This window comes from Tursiops truncatus, chromosome 10 (genome assembly GCF_011762595.2).
Source record: "Tursiops truncatus isolate mTurTru1 chromosome 10, mTurTru1.mat.Y, whole genome shotgun sequence".
Taxonomy (NCBI): Eukaryota; Metazoa; Chordata; class Mammalia; order Artiodactyla; family Delphinidae; genus Tursiops; species Tursiops truncatus.
The window spans coordinates 54,711,143-54,729,384 of NC_047043.1; the positions used below are offsets into that span (position 1 = coordinate 54,711,143).

The following is an 18,242-nucleotide window of genomic DNA, read 5'->3' on the forward strand; positions in this document are numbered from 1 at the left end:
CACTGGTCCCAGGAGAGAGACGTGTGGAACAGACCCAAACCCTAAACCTGCAGCCAGAGCCCAGCTAGGTCATCCAAACCCTAGGTGACCTGTAGATGTGCATGGGAGAAATAAATGCTTGTCATTGTTTGCAAGGAGATTTCCTGGTTGTTACGCAGTAATAGCTGACTGACACAGGCTTGTCACAGGAACCCACATTCCTCGTGCAACAGTGGCTGTGGGATGGGCTTCGGCCTCTAGAATCACTCTTTTCTATGGTTGTTCCTTGACTTAATGATGGCCAGCTGGAGCCAGCAAGGAAAGTAGCAAAGTGGTCGTGCCCTGCCCAGTCCTTCATCCCCACGGGCACCCACACTTCTGTATCCTAACTCATTCAGTGCCCAGGGAGGAGTACGGGGTGGGGCTGGGATGGGGAGCATTGGGGTATAAGCAGCCCCTTAGAACAATGGGGGACTGAACGGAACGCCTCTGTAGTTCTTGGTCCTGTAAGAGGCGAGGTGTGGCAGATGGTCACATTTCTCTAGAAGAGGGACTGGCAGGTGGGTTATGCAGGCCACAGGGCCCTTGCCTATGCTCTTGCTTTGGGATCTCCATCTCCCTGTTTGGTGGTCTAAACTAAACCTACTTAAGCTCTTAAGGCAATCATTATTTTCTCTTAATGTGGAAAAACTCAGTAACGCTGGCTGTCTGTTCCAGTTGGGGGATCATGTGGTAGTGAAGTACAACAGAAGTATTTTGGAGTTTGACTGGACCTTTCAGATATCACCCAGCCTGGCCTCTTTGTCTTTACTGACATCCAGAGATGTGGGGTGGCTTGCTCAGGCTGAGTTTTAACAGACTCTGGGCCTAGACCGTCAGAGTCCCAGTCCTGGCTCTGCCACTTGTTTTTTGCCATATGCGGGCCTCTCACTGTTGCAGCCTCTCCTGCTGTGGAGCACAGGCTCCAGACGCGCAGGCTCAGCGGCCACGGCTCACGGGCCCAGCCGCTCTGCGGCATGTGGGATCTTCCCAGACCGGGGTATGAACCTGTGTCCCCCACATGGGCAGGCGGACTCTCAACCACTGCGCCACCAGGGAAGCCCTCTGCCACTTGTTAATGCTGTGACTTCAGATGAGTGACTTAACCTTTTGTGCCTAACCTACCTCAAGGGGCTGTGGAGAGGATTAAGTTAAAGCTTGTAAGTTCTTAGAGCAATGGCTGGCATTCAAGGATGTGGAGGGTCAACTGTACTCTGCCATTTTATATAAGGCACTTGAGCACCTGCAAATTTTGGTATCTGTAGGCATCCTGGAACCAAGCCCTCATGGATACTGAGGGAAGATTGTATATGCTAATAAGCACATATATGTTAATATACCATATTGTCTGCTAATGTACTGTCTGCCAAGTAAGTGTTTGTTAATTACTATAGGGCAACTAATTTGTCTACCAGGGATAGAGTCCACTCAGTTTTATGAAGTACCTGTTAGACCCTGTGCTAAGTGCCTGATGGATAAAGCCCAAGAAATTCCCCATCTACAGGGGAAAACAGAGCGGGAACATGGTGCTTCCAGAGTGGCAGAGCTGAGTGGGGAGAGAATTCTATGCCCGTGTACATGGCCTGGAACCTCTGCAAAGGCCCAGGCTGCATCCTCGTTTAAGGTGACATTAAGGTAGGATTATTTCATTTTACAGCTGGAAAAACGGAGACCTGCCTAGAGTCTGCAGCCTGTTGGGGCCCATGGAAAAGACAAATGGTGGATGCTGGGCAGGGGAGGATGGACACTTCCTCTGCAAGAGTGGAAAGACCTCAGGGTGGGGCTGGGTGTGGCCTGATCTTCCAGGCTTCTGCCTCCATGGCCTCAACCCTGTGGCTGGACCCTCGGTGGGAATGGACACCATGATGCCTCCATTACATTTACCTCTGAGGGTTATTGTGAGAAGCTCATGAGAAAATGCAGGTGAAAGTGTTCAGAAAGACCACACACTGTTCTCTAATTGTGGCCTGATTGTGGGTCTCAGTGAGGGTCAGCCGTGCTCTCTCCAGAATGTTGGGAAGTTGGTTTAATTGAGGAGAGCCTCTAAGTGTGTGGGCACCTGTCCACAATGTCTCAAACTTTTCACTTCTTAAAAAAGTCCGTCTTTGGTTTGGCACAAGGACATTTTTCTCCTGGCTTTTCGGGTGCTTCCTGTTTCTGGTTGGTGGGAAATGCTATCAGAATATCCTGTTTGGAACCAGGAAATGTAGAGGGAATGGGAAACAAAAATGAATTTAGGACACAAAGTAAAATAAACGGATGGCGTGTACCCCTAAGTCAAACCGTTTATTTGATAGGAGAATATTGTCATTACTGCCATATGGGGTTTGGTTTATATCAGAATGTGTGAGAAAATGAGAAGTTTAGTGGGGTGACAGATGGGCAAAACTCTTCATAAATTAAAGAGCATGCACTGTAAAACATTAGTTGCTATTAACCAAGTTATGGTTACCGAGTCCAAGCTCGCGCTGCTCGCCGCACGACAGGCCAATGAATTGGAGATGAGGTGTTGAGGCAAGGAATACGACTTTAAAACGGAAAGCCGGCACTCTGAGAAGATGGCAGACTAGTGTCTCCGATAAATCATCTTATCCGGGTTTGGATGCCAGTTTCTTTTATAGCACAGAGAGGGGGAGGAGATGAGGAAGTAAAGTAAAAATACCATAAATTTTGCAAATATCTCCTGGAATGGCCAGCCTCCGGTGAAGGGATGTGTTAATTTCTTCTTTCTTGCAGCCATCCACAGGTGAATGGGGTCAGATGGTCTCCCTGTGAGCTGAACAGGAGCACTTTAACATTCAGGCAGAGGGGGCAGGGTTCCCTGAGGCAGGCCATTCTGTATGATTATAATAACAAAAGCAGCGAAAAGCAAAGGTTAAAGGCAAAGAAACAGATCGAACTTAGAATCCCATTTAGCTCTTTCCTGTTACAATGGGATTTTAGGACTCCCGGAAGTGAAGTCAGTGCATTGATAAAATCAAGCGCAGAGATTTCTTTCATCCTTTGCCCTCGAGTCCACTGAGGCAAGAAGCCAGAGCTTGGCAGGAGGGGGGGTTATAAACAGGTCATCTTTATATTCTCACTAATATGGAATAATCTGGGAGCAGCTCAGCTAAATTAACAAAAAGTATTAAAAATAAAACACTGATAAATGCAATTGGGTACCATTGTATATTAGATCTAATTTTAGAATCTGGCTTTACCACTCACTTATTCCTATGAACCTGTAGCTCCTACTTCCTGATTGGGTGACTTTGGGTAGACCCCGCCCCTGGCCTTGAACCTCAGTGCCCACCTCTGTAAAATGGAGGGATTAATCCCTACTTAAGAGGTATTTGGGACTTCCCTGGTGGTCCAGTGGTTAGGAACCGGTACTTTCACCGCGGTGGCCTGGGTTCAATCCCTGATGGGGAACTAAGATCCCACAAGACACGCAGCATGGCCAAAAATAAAAAAAAGAGAGGTATTTGAAGTATATAATGTGCCTAACACAGCTCCTAGCTCAGGGTGAGTACTCAATAAAAGGGAATTTTCTAATTAACTTTTTAAATAGTATCATAGTGTCCTTAAACCTTCTCCGAAGGCGTCCAGCGGTCCTGCTTTAATGAATAATGGCGGGTGGAAAGCTGGGTATTGCTAACCTGATTTTAAGACTCCTTGAAAAGATTATAATTTTAAAAATTCCTTTGAAGATCATATTTGCACAATTTATTTTCTTGGTAAGCTCTCTTTATGTAGATGATCTGAAGTTTAATTCATGCCATGTTTAAATATTCTCAAGTTTGGAATTGCTGGGGTCTTAGTTTATCAAATTTTACCCTGCTTTAAAATTGTCCCATTGGTTCCAAATATTTCTGTACCATTTTCTTCGTTATCAGGGGGTGGCCAGGCCTTTAATTCCTAATTGCTTTTGCATCTCTCAAGATGGAGATCATTTCTAGAGAAGGAAATAGATTCCTCTATTTAGATGAGAAGATTCCTCTTCCCCCTTCTAATGTTGAAGGCTGTGGCTCCACAGGGGATACAAATCAATCAAGATCCATTTACAAATGAAAAGCAGTTGAGGTTTTGTTTTGTTGTGTTTTTGTTTTGGAGAGAACCATAAAAGGCTAAGTTAATCCATTTAAAAATTCAAGAACAAGCCCCATAAATTTTTATTAAATAAAGAGCTCTACATTTACATAGGATTTTATGGTTTCCAAAGAGCTTTCATAAACATTATCTCATTTAAGTAAATGCAGCAAATTTAAAAAAGCAGATGCAGTTCTGTAGTATGCCCAATTAATGTGGAGGGGGACCCTGAGAGGGAGGGTGGCTGGAGGGGACAGCCAGGGCCAAGCCTCTGGCAGTGGCTCTTGGAGCTCAGGGAGACCCATCAAGCTTTCCCTCTGGTGCTAAGAATTCTTATCTTGGGCATAAATATATTCTACACTTCAAACATGTTTTCATACATTGTGTGGAATTATTGACTTAAACTATGACTTAAACTACTTAAATTATGTCATCTAATAGTTTCCTTATGGATATTCAAATGTTATGAATCTCCTCTTCTAAAATTACATATCTGTGTGATGGATGTCTTAGGTTTCTTCCTTTTAGAGACACTAACAGATTCAGAGTCACCAAATATTTATCAAGCACCTACTGGGTTCCAGGTGTTGTGCTAGGTATTTAACATTTATGATCTTACTGAGTAATCACATCATGGGGGTGGTTTAAGTATTCTTATCCCCATTGTACAGATGAGAAAACTGAAGCTTAGGGAGGTTGATGAAGGTCACAGGCTTATTAAGCAGAAGAAGGGTGGTGGCTATTAAGTTCAGAACACGTTTCTTTTTTTTTTTTCCATTTAGGCTGTGGTCCTTGTAACTGAGGGCTGTTTTATATATTTAAATACTTTTTATCACTAGATTTCTGTCTACCTGATTTCATTGTCCTCCGAATTGTTTTTTTTTTTTTTTTTTTTCCTTTGCGGGCCTCTCTCTGTTGTGACCTCTTCCCTTGCGGTGCTCCGGACGCACAGGCCCAGAGGCCATGGCTCACGGGCCCAGCCGCTCCGCAGCATGTGGGATTCTCCTGGACCGGGGCACGAACCCGTGTCCCCTGCATCAGCAGGTGGACTCTCAACCACTGGACCACCAGGGAAGCCCTGTTGTTGTTTTTTAATTGAAGTATAGTTGATTTACAATGTTGTGTTAGTTTCAGGTTACAGCAAAGTGATATATATATAAAATATATATTATATATATCATATATATGATATATACATAATATATATATCTCATATATATTCTTTTTCACATTCTTTTCCCTTAAAGGTTATTACAAAATATTCAGTATAGTTTCCTGTGCTATACAGTAGGTCCTTGTTGGTCATCTCTTTTATATATAGTAGTGTGTGTATGTTAATCCCAAACTCCTAATTTATCCCTCCCCACCTCTTCCCCTTTGGTAAATTTGTTTCTATGTCTCTGGGTCTGTTTTTGTTTTGTATATAAGTTCTTAAGTATAATCAAATTGTTTAATTATCAGTTGGTTAGTATTCACTCAGAAATTGAGCAAAAATTTAGACACTAAGACTGGAAAGTTATTTTTTTCTCTGATATTTTATTTCATGGCTAAGCTAAGGAACTATGGAAAGATAATTTTAAAATTGATGTGTTAGAAAGACTAGCTTTGAAAGATGAAACTTTCTCAAATGGTTAAAAGGAAGAGAGCTCAGTAGGAAGAATATATGTTACACTGTATGTAAATCTTGATCTTTCCATGGGTTGGTTTTATCCCGCCAGTGTTTTGGGAAGAGTGCAGGAAGCGACTCCACCCAGGCTAATTCTTGAATGAATTAAATTCATTAGTGTACGTTCCATGCATTGAGTTGTGGGTTATGAACATTTGGAAACCAGTATCTTTTCCTCTCTCAATTGCCTGCTGTTTAGACAGGGTTTAGTAAAACCAGCAGCTCAACCAAGAAAAATACTACAATTTTTAGACTGGAGGAGCCATGCAACTTAATGAATCAAAGTGTGTGACGCAGGCCACATAATTCAGACCCACCCACGGCAGAAAGACAGAGCTTTCCAACCCGTTCCCAGCTCGTCCAAGGGATGTTTGGGCCCCCTCGTTCCACCACATCTTGCTTCCCTGATTCAGTTGCCCCACATTTAACAGAGTCAGGTTTGTTACAGCATCCATGAGGTGCTGTGGTGCCAAGCCCGGTTCTCCCTTGCTGCTTCGAGGTGGATAAACGTTTTGTTCCACAGCGGAGAGGGAGGAAACTGGCGTGTTGTGGTTCTCTCTCCCCGGCCACGTCCTCGGAGCCTTTGGAGACTGAATGGAAGTGCCCAGGAGTGGCCTGGTGCCTCTGTGTGTGCAGGAGCAGTTCTTCTTGAGAACACAGGAGGCTGGAGGTCCTGCCCCAGCCCTCCGCCCTCTACTTCCTGGACCTCTCCGCAGAGGGAGGGTGTGTGACCTGGGGATGCTGTGATGGGACAGCCCCTTGTCTCCACACTCACCCCCCTTCTCATAGCTCTGTGGTAGAGGATCTCCTGCCTTCTCCAGTATAGGCAAGCAAAATCGAGTTTCTAGCATACGGGAATGATAGATTGCCCTATGTATATAATTTTTGAAGAAGAAGAAAGGCCTGTACTTTAGAACTGGATTAGATCGAGAAACTACAACCTGCCCTTTATATATATATATATATATATATATATATTTATATACACACACACACACACACATATATACACACATAAATACAAAATATATAAAATATTTAAAAATATATATGTATTTTATATATTTATATATATTATATATATATATATTTTTGCAGAAGGTATCAGGTTAAAATAACAGTGGTGTCCTTAACTCATGGAAATAGCACTCAACAGAGTGAAAACAACTGAAGCATGCTGTGGTCCAGGATCCAGTGTATCTGGCCAGCATCTCTTGGGAAGCCCCCATAGCCCAGGCCTGGGCCCTAAGGGCCACCACTGCACCCTGAGATGCCAGTTTACCTGTTGTGTGGCCTTGTTCACTTTACAAAGTCTTTCTTAGATCACTTCTCACTTAATCAGGATTTTTTGAATATCTGGTAGGCCAGCACAATGTGGATGTTTGATTTTTACTGGAAAGGAGCAGGCCAGGCACAGAACTTGACTTGGGGTTTGGGTGGCTGTGCTCGCACAATGGTGCTGAGTCTTACGATGTGGTTGATCAGGAATAGCTTTGAAGTGTTCTGTGAAGCCTGCTCACGTCACTTCTTCACAGGAGTTTGGCTTTTAGAAGAAGAGCACTTTGTACCAGGAGGGCCAGGCTTGGACACAGGCTCAGTGTCTCCCAGCGTGGGCTGTCCCATCTGTGTCCTCAGATCTTTGAGGACAGTCCGTGAAGGATCATGCCAGGGGGTGGGCAGGGATTAAAGAACCGGTTCTGAATATTCTGTGCAGTTTCTCTTGAGGCCCAAGAGGGAGATGGAATTGCCCAAGGCAGAATCAGTCAACCTAGGTTTGGGAAGCCCAGAAAAATCCATCCTGTGTGTACTTGCCCTGCTCCAGTCACACCTACTTCCATCCTTAGGCCTCTGGGGTCAGTGATGCCACCGATTGGATTCCCAGGACACAAATCCTCTTCAAGCAAGCCTGGGGTGGAGGTCACAGAGCCTGATGGACTGGAGGACAGAGGGTAGGGCTGGGAGGTCAGGGGGCACAGAGGTCCAAGGAGAGCAAGTTGGAGAGTCCAGGTGCTCAGTGGCTGAAAGAATGTGCCAGATCCTCTTGCATCTCCGCCTGGGGCCTCGGGTCTGGGCACGGATGGCAGCGCCCACACCTTCCCTCAGCAAAGCCTCACCTGCACACACTGTACCTTACACTGGGCTGGTGTTGGGGGCACTGAGATGGGTGAACTCATCTCGGTGTTGAATAAACTATGTGATGAACAAACACATTTTGAGATGGGGAGAGGGTATCACTTACCTTTACCTACAAGGTCACCTGGGCACAGAAGCTGAGGAGGGGTTCTGGAAGGCTGTGGAATGTGAAATGTCAGATACACATACCAGTGGAGCCTTCCTAGACTGGAGTTGCCACAGCTGCCCCCCAAAGTGTGTGATGCTGTGGGGAGCGAGGAAGCATAGGACTGGATCCTGTTCCAGGTTGAAGGGGTTAATCAGAGTACAGGCATTTCTGGGCAGTCAGAACATGGCCTGTCCTCTCAGGAGCCATGGGTGCTTGTCAGGAGCCCCACGTGGTTTGATTCCTTGCTCTAGAGCAAGCTGCGAAGGCAGGTGTAGACCCTGGGGTTTCAGGAATGTCGGGGCCGGTGAGATGGTGACTGCTTCCCGTATGTGAGGCCCACAGACCTCGGAAGAGGCCATCCCAGGTTGGGGAGCCGGGCTGACCTCTGAACGGTGCCACGATGCCGGCTGAGTGCTGGTCAAAGGGCTTCCCCTGCGGTCCTTTGGCCTGGGGTGGGGTTGGGACCCTCCCAGCTCCCAGAATGGCTGTGGTCACCTCAGGAACCGGGGGCCTGCTCCTGGCTTAGCGCTCGCCAGCAGAGTGTGGGGATGGGGTAGAGAAAGACAAGTTTTCCCGTCTAGTTTTGGAGCCCCTGTCACAAAAGAGATCTTGGGACTGTTTTCTTTAAAACATGAAAGATTCCCACATAATTCCTATTCATGTCCTAAATTTATGAGGCTGAACTCGAGTGTCCTGCACTGTAGTTTCCTTCAGCTCGTGGGTGCTGAATTTCCTTTCTGTGTTTCATTTGTCTGAGACTTACAGTCGGGTCAGTGGGTGGATATGCTTTTCGCCAGACCTTCCACATTTAATATGACTGTTTGTTCCGGTTGGGACATTTTGACCCTTTTTGCCATTGTGCTATTTGATACAGGATTTACTAGTTTTTATGGTTTCTTGCCATCGTACAATTTGATGCAGGATCTCTTTATGACTTCGCATAAGTCCCGCTCCTGGCCCTGGTGCAAGATTTTGCAGAGAAGTGTGTTCTACTGTCACTGGGTTGCTTTCTGGCAGGGCTGTGAGTTCTCTTTGTAATAACAGGACAAGGTAGGAGGAACTGATTTAGCCCTCCCCTGGAAGAGGAGTAACTCCATTGATATTCTGTTGTAATTTAGCAGTTGGTTAATGGCCACTTACTGGAGAATGTTACCAGGCTCTGCAGTGAGTGTTGTTAGAAAATGAATTCCTCTGTGTATTTCCCCAGGGCCCTTCTGCTTCTCCTCCAGGACATAACTCTGGAACCACAGGAAGTGGCACTGTGTTGCAATCACAGCTTCACTGTTCCTTTGTATTATTTATTTTGTGTTTCAGAATTAAGTATATTGCTTTTAATGGAACCAGAGACTTGTCAGGAGCCCAGGGGGTGACATGGGGGTCACTGGGTCATTTTACTGGGTCTCTTGGACCTGAAGGTGCCCAGAGGCAGCCGTGAGCCTCTGTCCAGCAATGTCAGTTTCACATGTAATTAGAGTCACTTAAGCTGAACATAACTCCATCTCCATGCCTTTACCCATGTCATTATTTCACATGGCTTGTCACCTTCTGGGTTTTGTGTAATCACTCACTGCAAAACCTTTGATCAGCCACAGAGGTGAAAGAATGTGAATTTCTGAGTCTGCCGAACTTGGATAGAATTCTGGCTTTGTGACCTCGGATGAATCACTTGAACTCTCTGAGCCTCAGGGGTTTTACCTGTTAACAAATGGTGATGATCCCTCCCAGGGATGAGGGATTGATGAAATGGTGAGTGGGCACAGCTGACACAGTGCCCAGAACATGCTAAACTTAAAATGCCAACTGAAATATGAAACAGTAGCAACAGAGTTCCCGTTTGTTGGGTCGGAGTATTAGGAGCTGAGGGACAGGTGGGGGAAGAGAACTTATCTTGTTGTTTTCTTTTGGATCCATTTGTGGAGGGAGAAAGAGACCTCCCCTTTTCCTTCCACACAAGGAGGACAAGAGGTGTCAGTGATGGTGTCACCGTGCTCTGGGGCCAGTCCGGCGGAGTCCCCTCTTCCCACAGCCCCTGGGCTCTGAGGGCTAGTTTCTGGTCACATGGTGGAAAGCATATTGCCTCCAGCTGGATGGAGTATCTTTTGGGGAGGCTTGGTCGTCTCCCAGGCGACTCCACACTGGGATGGCCACATCATTCCATCTCTGTGTCGTGTTTTCAGTTCTTTCTTCCTCCTGGGGCTTCCGTCCTTTCTGAAGTGAATGAGATAATTGTCACTGGCCTCCCACTTAATTACCGTGGCTGCTGCTTCTCCTTTCCCACATGCACAGAGGAAGCCCATCGGGGCACTTGGCAGCCTCACTACCTGATGGCACCAGAGCCTGGATTTTTGAGGTCTGGTGGATTCCTGAGACTTTTCTCTGCGCCCCAGTCTGGACGGCGTCCCTGGGCCGGGCCTGCGGCCGCACTCAAGAACATGCCCAGCATGCTCAGGCACTCCGCACACAACTGGCACACACTGATGAGGCTGTGGTTTGCTTCTCTTCCCTCCCCTCCCCCTCTAGAGTATAAGAAGAAGTATGGAGAGGAACATGGCTCCTGCCAGGCTGGGATAGCGGGCTTCTTCACTGAGGTGGGTATCACTCTTTGGGCCTTTCTCTTCTCTCATGGGTGTTCATTTCCTGCATGGCTTCCCATCATATGGTAGATTAAAGTCCAAGCTCTGTGTCTTGGCCCATGGGCCTGACTTTCTCCTTCACTCATCAGAGGACAACCCAGAGCTGTGGGAGGGGATGGGACAGTGAGGGGGAGAAAAGGCCTATGACACCCACTGGTTTCAGCTGCTGCTGAATCATGCCAGATCCTTACTAGCATCATTATTACAGAGGTCCCCACGCATAGTGTTTTGTGCACAAGTGCACATTTCTGTAGGTGAGCTGCACAGTAGAGGAACTGCTGTGTCAGAAGCCCTTCAAAATGTGATTTTGACACATGCTGGCAAATTGCACTCCAGAAACATTTACCAGTTGACACTCTCCTCAGTTGTGTGTCATTGTCCCTATACCCTCTAACCAATACTTAAAATTTTTGTCATTAAAAAAAATGACATTGTGTTTTAATGGCTCTTTACCTAATTATTCGTGCAGTTGAGTATCCTTTTCAAATATAGGCCATTTGTGTTTATTTTTTCTGGAAATTGCCTGTTTAAAGTTCTTTGCCCATTATTATGTTATTTTTTAACTGTTGTTTTACTGATTTTTAGGATCTTGTATTTTCAATAGTAATCTCATATCTCTTGAATGTGTTACAATATTTTTCACCAGTCTTTTACCTGATTTTTAAGTTTGCTTAATGGTGTCTTTACTATATGGGCATTGAACATTCATATTTGGTCAAATCTGTCAGTCTTTTTCTTTCGGGATTTTAGACCTCTCTGTTAGGAAGGTCATCCCCATCCTAAGATTATGAAATATTCACGTGTATTTTTTTCTGCCACTTTTATAGGTTAAAAAATATTTAAATCTTTAATCCATCTTAGATTTATGCGGGCAGACATTATACGGGAGAAATGAACTTCACTGTTTTCCTAAATGTGTGGTTGGTTCTTTTTTTTTTTAAAATAAATTTTTTTATTTTATTTATTTTAAGTTTTTTGGCTGCATTGGGTCTTCGTTAATGTGCGCGGGCTTTCTCTAGTGGCGGCGAACCGGGGCTACTCTTCGTTATGGTGCGCGGGCTTCTTATTGTGGTGGCTTCTCTTGTTGCGGAGCATGGGCTTTAGGCGTGTGGGCTTCAGTAGTTGTGGCTTGCGGGCTCTAGAGTACAGGCTCAGTAGTTGTGGCGCATGGGCTTAGTTGCTCCACGGCATGTGGGATCTTCTGGAACCAGGGCTCGAACCTGTGTCCCCTGCACTGGCAGGTGGATTCTTTTTTTTTTTTTTGCGGTACACGGGCCTCTCACTGTTGTGGTCTCTCCTGTTGTGCACAGGCCCCAGACGCGCAGGCCCAGCGGCCATGGCTCACGGGCCTAGCCGCTCTGCGGCATGTGGGATCTTCCCGGACTGGGGCACGAACCCTTGTCCCCTGCATCGGCAGGCGGACTCTCAACCACTGCACCACCAGGGAAGCCTCGGCAGGCAGATTCTTAACCACTGCGCCACCAGGGAAGCCCTGGTTGGTTGTTCTGATACTGGTTTGTTAAATGTTTTCTTTGTCCCCATTGATTTGAGATACCATCCTGCCATATGCCAAGGTTACCCATCTTCCATCTCAGTAAGCATATAGAGGGTGTAATTTCTATGGCTGTTGTTCCTCCATTGAGATGTAGCAAGTATGACTCAATGCAGGAAGCAGCAGGGAACTGCTATAAGTTTACAGACACAGTGATGGCAGTGCCGTAAGAAAATCTATTTGGGCTTGTCTTGTGCCCAGGTGTCTGGAAGTGGGAGAGCCTGGAGGAGGCCAGGTTGGAGGCTGTGTTGTGGTGCAGCCACAAAGGGACAGGGCAGCCTATGGGATGTTTTAGGAATAAATATGATGAGGGGAGTCAGAAAATATGAAGGCAGTATCAGTGGGCTGGGTGACCATAGGACTATGGCCACAGAGGACTGAGGCGGGGAGGAAGGAGGTTTTATGCCAGGTTTCTGGGGAACAGTGGTACCGGTGGAAAGGGGGCTGCCCAAGGAAGAATCCACTGGGAGAGGTAAACTGATGGGTCTGCTGTATACACATGCCATGTGAGGTGAGGGGATGGGACACTCACATAGATGTTTTTAGAATCCAGCCTTGATTTGGCCAATGCTAGTATGTTTCTGAGGGGACTGGGTATGCTTAGCATAGGGCCGGGGTTGGGGGACTCTGAGCAGAATGTCTCCTGTAGGCAGTGGGAGGAGAAAGTCAAGTCATTGCAGAAATGAGAACTCATTGGAGATGTTGGTGGGGAGCTAGGGGAGAGGAAGAGTCCCTGGGAAGGGATGTCTGCAGCCAGAGAGGGAAGACGAGGGCACTGGGGCTGGGGGGAGGAGGAGGAGGAGGAAGGACAAGGTTGTGGAGGGGAACTCGGGGGGCCGTGCCAGCTCCGGATTACCAGAGGACCTGCTGGGACTCCAGAGCCTGAGGGAAGCAGGGTGCGGGCAGCAGTGGGGCTGGTGCGTGGAGCACTGCAGGGAGTCGGGGGGCAGTGAGCAGGAGGGCTCGGTCCTGAACCGGCCACTCGGGGCCTTGGCCTCTGCTTCAGTTCCCAGGCTTTTGGCCTCCCTAAACAGGAGGTCTTTGAACTCCCAGTCTCCCTCGTTTCTGGAACTTCAGCTGTTGGAGGCCGAGCAGGAAATATGGTTGAAGGGGTCAGGCAGCACTGTGCCCCTCTCCTGCCCTCCTGCTGACCTTGTTACTTGGGTTTGCCTTTGCTGGGAGCTGGACTGTCCCTGCACAGGGCGGACAGCTGCCTCCCAAGCTGGACGTAGTTCTGTGGCCTTCCGGTCATGGCCATGTTGCCCCAAACTACTCTGGCCCAAGGCGACTGCTTGATCTGAACGTCAGTGACCCTGGGGTTATCAAAGCTGTTTGAGTTATGGACACTGCATGAATTTTAGCCCAGCGTTGAGGACAAGGGAGAACTTCCCAGGAACATATTTATTTTTGTAGCCTAGGATAACAGAGGTAGATACTTCTAAGCAGCAAGAGAAGACTTGGCCCAACCCTGCTGGTGTCAGGGCACCACTGTGAGAGCCTGGGGACATCTGGGTGGAAATCCATCCGGCACAGACTTCTGTCACAGATTCTGAGGACTATTCTGCCCCCTGCTTGTGCCAACCTACAGGGCACAGAGAAAAGCCCCCCAGGCTCCTCTCAGGCAGCTCCAGGTACCCGTGTGCCTCAGGAGGTTCTGCCCCTTGCTAAAGGCCCATGCTGTTGATGGATGGAGTTTTGCACACATGATTTAGGCAGTGGTGGCCTTGGGCTTTTGGAGAAGCTTGCACTTCTGTGTGTTGCATTTGCATTATCTGTTCCTGGGTGGTGAGGAGCCAAGCATTGATCACATTTTCCTGGCACTTGTGGACAGTGTCAAAAGGCCCCAGGCTGCAACCACAGCGGATGGAAAAAGCCAAATAGGAGGGAATTCCAGGGAGATGCTGTTTCCCTGCCCCCAGCCACAAGGGTCTCAGGCTGGGCCTCAGTTTACCTAGTTTGAACTGCAGGGAGAAGGGGGCATAAACAGTAAGAGGAGAGGGAAAGAAACCAAAAGCTGTTGGTTTTAAAGGTTTTTGAGGAGAGGGATGACCTTGTTTTATTCTCTTTGTAATGTTTGAGAGAGGGGATACAGCGATATGTTAGACATACATTTCTCGACTTTTATCCTGGATTAATCTGGATCATCAGAAAACAACACGTCCACTACCTGGTGTCCCCAAGAGCCTTATAGGCCTCTGGTGGTGCTCAAAGCTTTGGCTCGTGAAGAGCTGCTGGTTATGGCTGGCACTGGGGATACTGCTCATTTTGTCTTTCTGTGCTCTTTGTGTTCGGGCACTGATTACAGCGTCCTTTCTGAGCTTAAGACCAAGGAGAAAGTCTCCCTTCTCTGATGATCATTTGTCTTTCTCATGCCCCTTCTAGAACCAGCACAGTCCCTTACACAGAACAGATGACTATAAGGGGAATGAATGAACGCACTGCCCATGTTTTCCCAAGGATGTGTCCTAAGTGCAGAAAGTGATATATTTTTATAAAACAGTGAGATACCCCTGAGGGTATCCGGTTTCTCATCCTCATAGCATCCTTGGAGATGGATTGGATCTCAGAAACTTAAAGTGAAGTGCTTCTCAATGGTCATTCTTGGTCCACACCTTCATGAATTATCAACAGCAAACCATTCAGGCAGGAGTCTGGTGGCTTTCCTTCCAGCCATGCTCACACCCTGTTCTTTGGTAAGGTTCTTACCGAATTGACCATAGAACATGTGTTGTTCAAAGTTTTGTCCTGATACTGCTGCTGCCACACACGTGCTCTCCTTTCTGTGTGGTCTGTCCTCCTCTCTCTGCTGTTCTATTAAGATGGCTCTGGCTTTTTCAGACATTTGCTCCCAGGGAATTCAGTGTCACTTTATGAAATGTCAACAGAAACTCAGAATTCTTAGGGCGGGATCTAGCCTCCAGGGACTTGTTGGAAACCAGCAGCTTCTGACAGTGGTGAGGCCAGCTCTGTAGAGAGGGGCCAGCCTGGAAGGATGTTTCTGAAGTATAACAGTGTGGGGACCCTAGAGGCCAAGAGTGGTGTGTGTGTGTCAGTAACAAGAGCATGACCTGTACAGTGTCCAGCATCTCCATGAGCCCAGAAGGCCTGTATCTTTGGGGTTTTTGTACAGCTGAGGGGTTTCCTCTAAAACTGCCTTTATTTTAACCCTTTTGGGTAAATTTTTTCTAAACATTCTGTACATTTCCTTGTTGCCTTACCCTGGGAATGTTTTACAAAGGGATTTGATTGATCTGTGGATCTGGTATAAGTAGGAGATGCTTAATAAATATTGTGGAGTGAAAAGTTAATGAATTTGTTAGAAAAATAATTTTTATTATTTCTTACTGCAGTGTAGATACTTTAGAAAATATAGATAATCAAAGAGAAGGGATTTCCTGTTGGGGAAGATTGGGGAAGGAAAGCCTCGATAATGTCTTTCTCTATTGGGCTTATTTCACTGAGCATAATGCCCTCCAAGTTCATCCATTTTGCTGCAAATGGCAAAATTTCATTCTTTTTTATGGCTGAGTCATATTCCGTTGTCTATATGTATCACATCTTCTCTATCTGTTCATCTGTGGATGGACACTTAGATTGCTTCCGTATATTGGCTATTATAAATGATGCTGCTATGAACATTGGGGTGCTTCCTGGGCCTGTTTTAATAGTAGTGCTGTGTCTTGCTGTCTGTGGTCTCTTCTCTCCCCAGTCCACATCTTTCCTGTAGTGGGCCTCTCTGCTCTCCTGTTTTCGTTGTTTTGACTTCGCAATGAGCCTTTAGTGGCCAGAAAACCCAGCTTCAGAACCATTCCTGAGAATGAGGACTGGAGGGGATTTCTCTGGAGTGTCAGTACATCTTCTTTATCCATTCATCTGTTGATGGACGCATAGGTTGCTTCCATATTTTGGCAATTGTAAATCATTATGAATATGAAATTTTTTTTATTGCTCAGGTGAAGAAATTTTCTGGTGTGGCATCTTTACTTAAATTACGAGTTCTTTGTTGTGATTGTGGGTCTCACCACACCGCCTTCTCCCCTCTTCAGTTTCCTTCCCTGTTTACCTTTGGGTTTCTCTTCCATAGGAGCTGGTGGTGATGGGTGCCCCAGGGTCATTTTATTGGGCTGGGACGGTCAAAGTGCTGAACCTCACAGACAACACCTATTTCAAACTAAATGATGAAGTGATCATGAACAGGAGGTACACCTACCTGGGTGAGTAGCTCAAGGAGGTGACAGGTAAGAAAGGGGAAGTGGGAGTGATTACCACCAAGCTTGCCAGTGATTGCTTTACTGGTGGAAAGAAGAGTTCGTTGGCTTTAACATCTGCTGTTCTACTTAGTTGCACTTTTAGCCAAGGGCACCACAACATTGAGCTCCACACATATCAGGTAGAGAGAGGAGAACAAAAGACGGGACTGAATTAAAGCTGTGTGATTTAATTAAAAAACTGACAGGTGAACCTCCAAGGAAGCAAACATTTTCTTTTCCTATTTTAGCAATTACTCGGGTTCAGATGATTAGATACAAAACGAGTGTGAGAGAATCCTGTTTTTCCATGACTTTCCTTTGGATGAGGTCTCTGCTTTCTGGTCACAAAACTGGTTGCAGGTAGAAATAATAAGAACCAGAAATTAGCATGATGGATGGCAACCTAATCCTGAGGTTTAATTAAAGGCTCAGAAAAACTTATATTTTCTTAACCGTTTTAATCCTCTAGAAGGAAGGTAGACACAACTTAAGTTAGCAGCCACCAGGCCAGAATGACTCTGGACAAGACCATGCTTATTGGTGAACAGAGAGAGGCTGTCTTTACTTGTGTAAAAAACAATTTGACATGGCTCTTTTCTTTAATTCAGGCCCTAAATGCTGTAATTCTGGGCTGAAAATGAAGCTAAATTTAGCAAGGCCTAACGATGAGAAAACAATGTTCTTTCACACTCATTACGCTTAACTTAAATCTGGGGGAGTCCCTGACACGCTTTTTGTATGGAGATTTGCTTGTGAGTTGGAAGGAGGGACTGGCTGACTTGTCTTTTCCCCTCTAAGTCTTTTGCCCAGTAGCACCGACTGTGATACCTTTACTCAGAGTCTTTGGGGTGTTTGCTGCTCTGCACGCCCAGCTCCTTAAATGCTGTCATTTATTGGGGACTTACTCCATGCCAGGCTCTGCATGTGAAAGAAACCGAGGTACAAAGAAGTCATTTAACTTGCTGAGATCCCATGGTTCATCAGTAGCAAAGTGGGGGTTTAAACCTGTGGTTTCTGAGCCCAGAGTCTAGGTGCCGAGCTGCCCACCTGTGTATGCTCTGCAGACAGCCCCGCCCGCTGGTGTGGACCCCTCGCTGGGCTGGGAGCACCTTGGAGGAGGGGAGTTTGTCTGACATTTCCAGGACTTGGTATAGTGTCTGGTGCAGAAGAGGGAGTCAACACATGTTTATTAGGTCAGAGAATGAAGAGAAGGCAGAAAAGAACCCAGTTTGGACGTGGCTTTGGGGTCGATAGGTCCTCTGAGCCTCAGGGCCCGTGGCTCCTTCCTGTGTGCCAAGTAGAGGCCTTCATGCTGTGGGATTGCAAGACTCACTTGAAGCTCTGATGTCACTCATAATAGTCTTAGGGAACGTGAGCCTCCAGTCTGAGAGAAATCAGCCACCTGGTGAGTAAGAGTTGATCATAATATGACACCATTACAAAATGCAAGCAGCTTATGGTCATAACATTAGGATTTGAGGATGAGGAAAAGGTTTGTAGAATATACAGCAGCCTGTACAGGGTTTTTACTGCCGGCAGGGCTCTCAGAAAGCAGGAGACATTTAGACTAAGCTCAGACAACTTTTACCTTTGTTTCTAGATTCTTTCTGCGTCCGCGGATTCTTTGCTCCATCATCCATCTATCCACCGACCCACTGTCAGCTTTTTTCTGGCTCTTCTTAGGAGTGGGTGTGCATAATGGTTCACGGCAAGGGATTTGGAGACACACAGATTGGATTTGAATCTTGCTGTGTGATCTTGGGTGTGTTGC

General features: G+C 46.5%; 1 protein-coding gene across 3 annotated transcripts in view; it reads left to right on the forward strand.

Annotated features, from left to right (window-relative positions):
- Positions 1 to 18,242, forward strand: part of ITGA9 (integrin subunit alpha 9) — a 352,532-nt gene that overhangs the window by 33,250 nt on the left and 301,040 nt on the right. For all 3 annotated transcript variants that reach the window (XR_004528480.2, XM_033864555.2, XM_033864554.2), the window contains exons 5-6: positions 10,557 to 10,624; positions 16,306 to 16,435. Coding sequence is in view for 2 of the 3 variants with exons in the window: in XM_033864555.2 (XP_033720446.1) it covers positions 10,557 to 10,624; positions 16,306 to 16,435 (198 nt within the window). In the remaining variant the exon portion in view is untranslated. The remainder of the gene's footprint in view (positions 1 to 10,556; positions 10,625 to 16,305; positions 16,436 to 18,242) is intronic.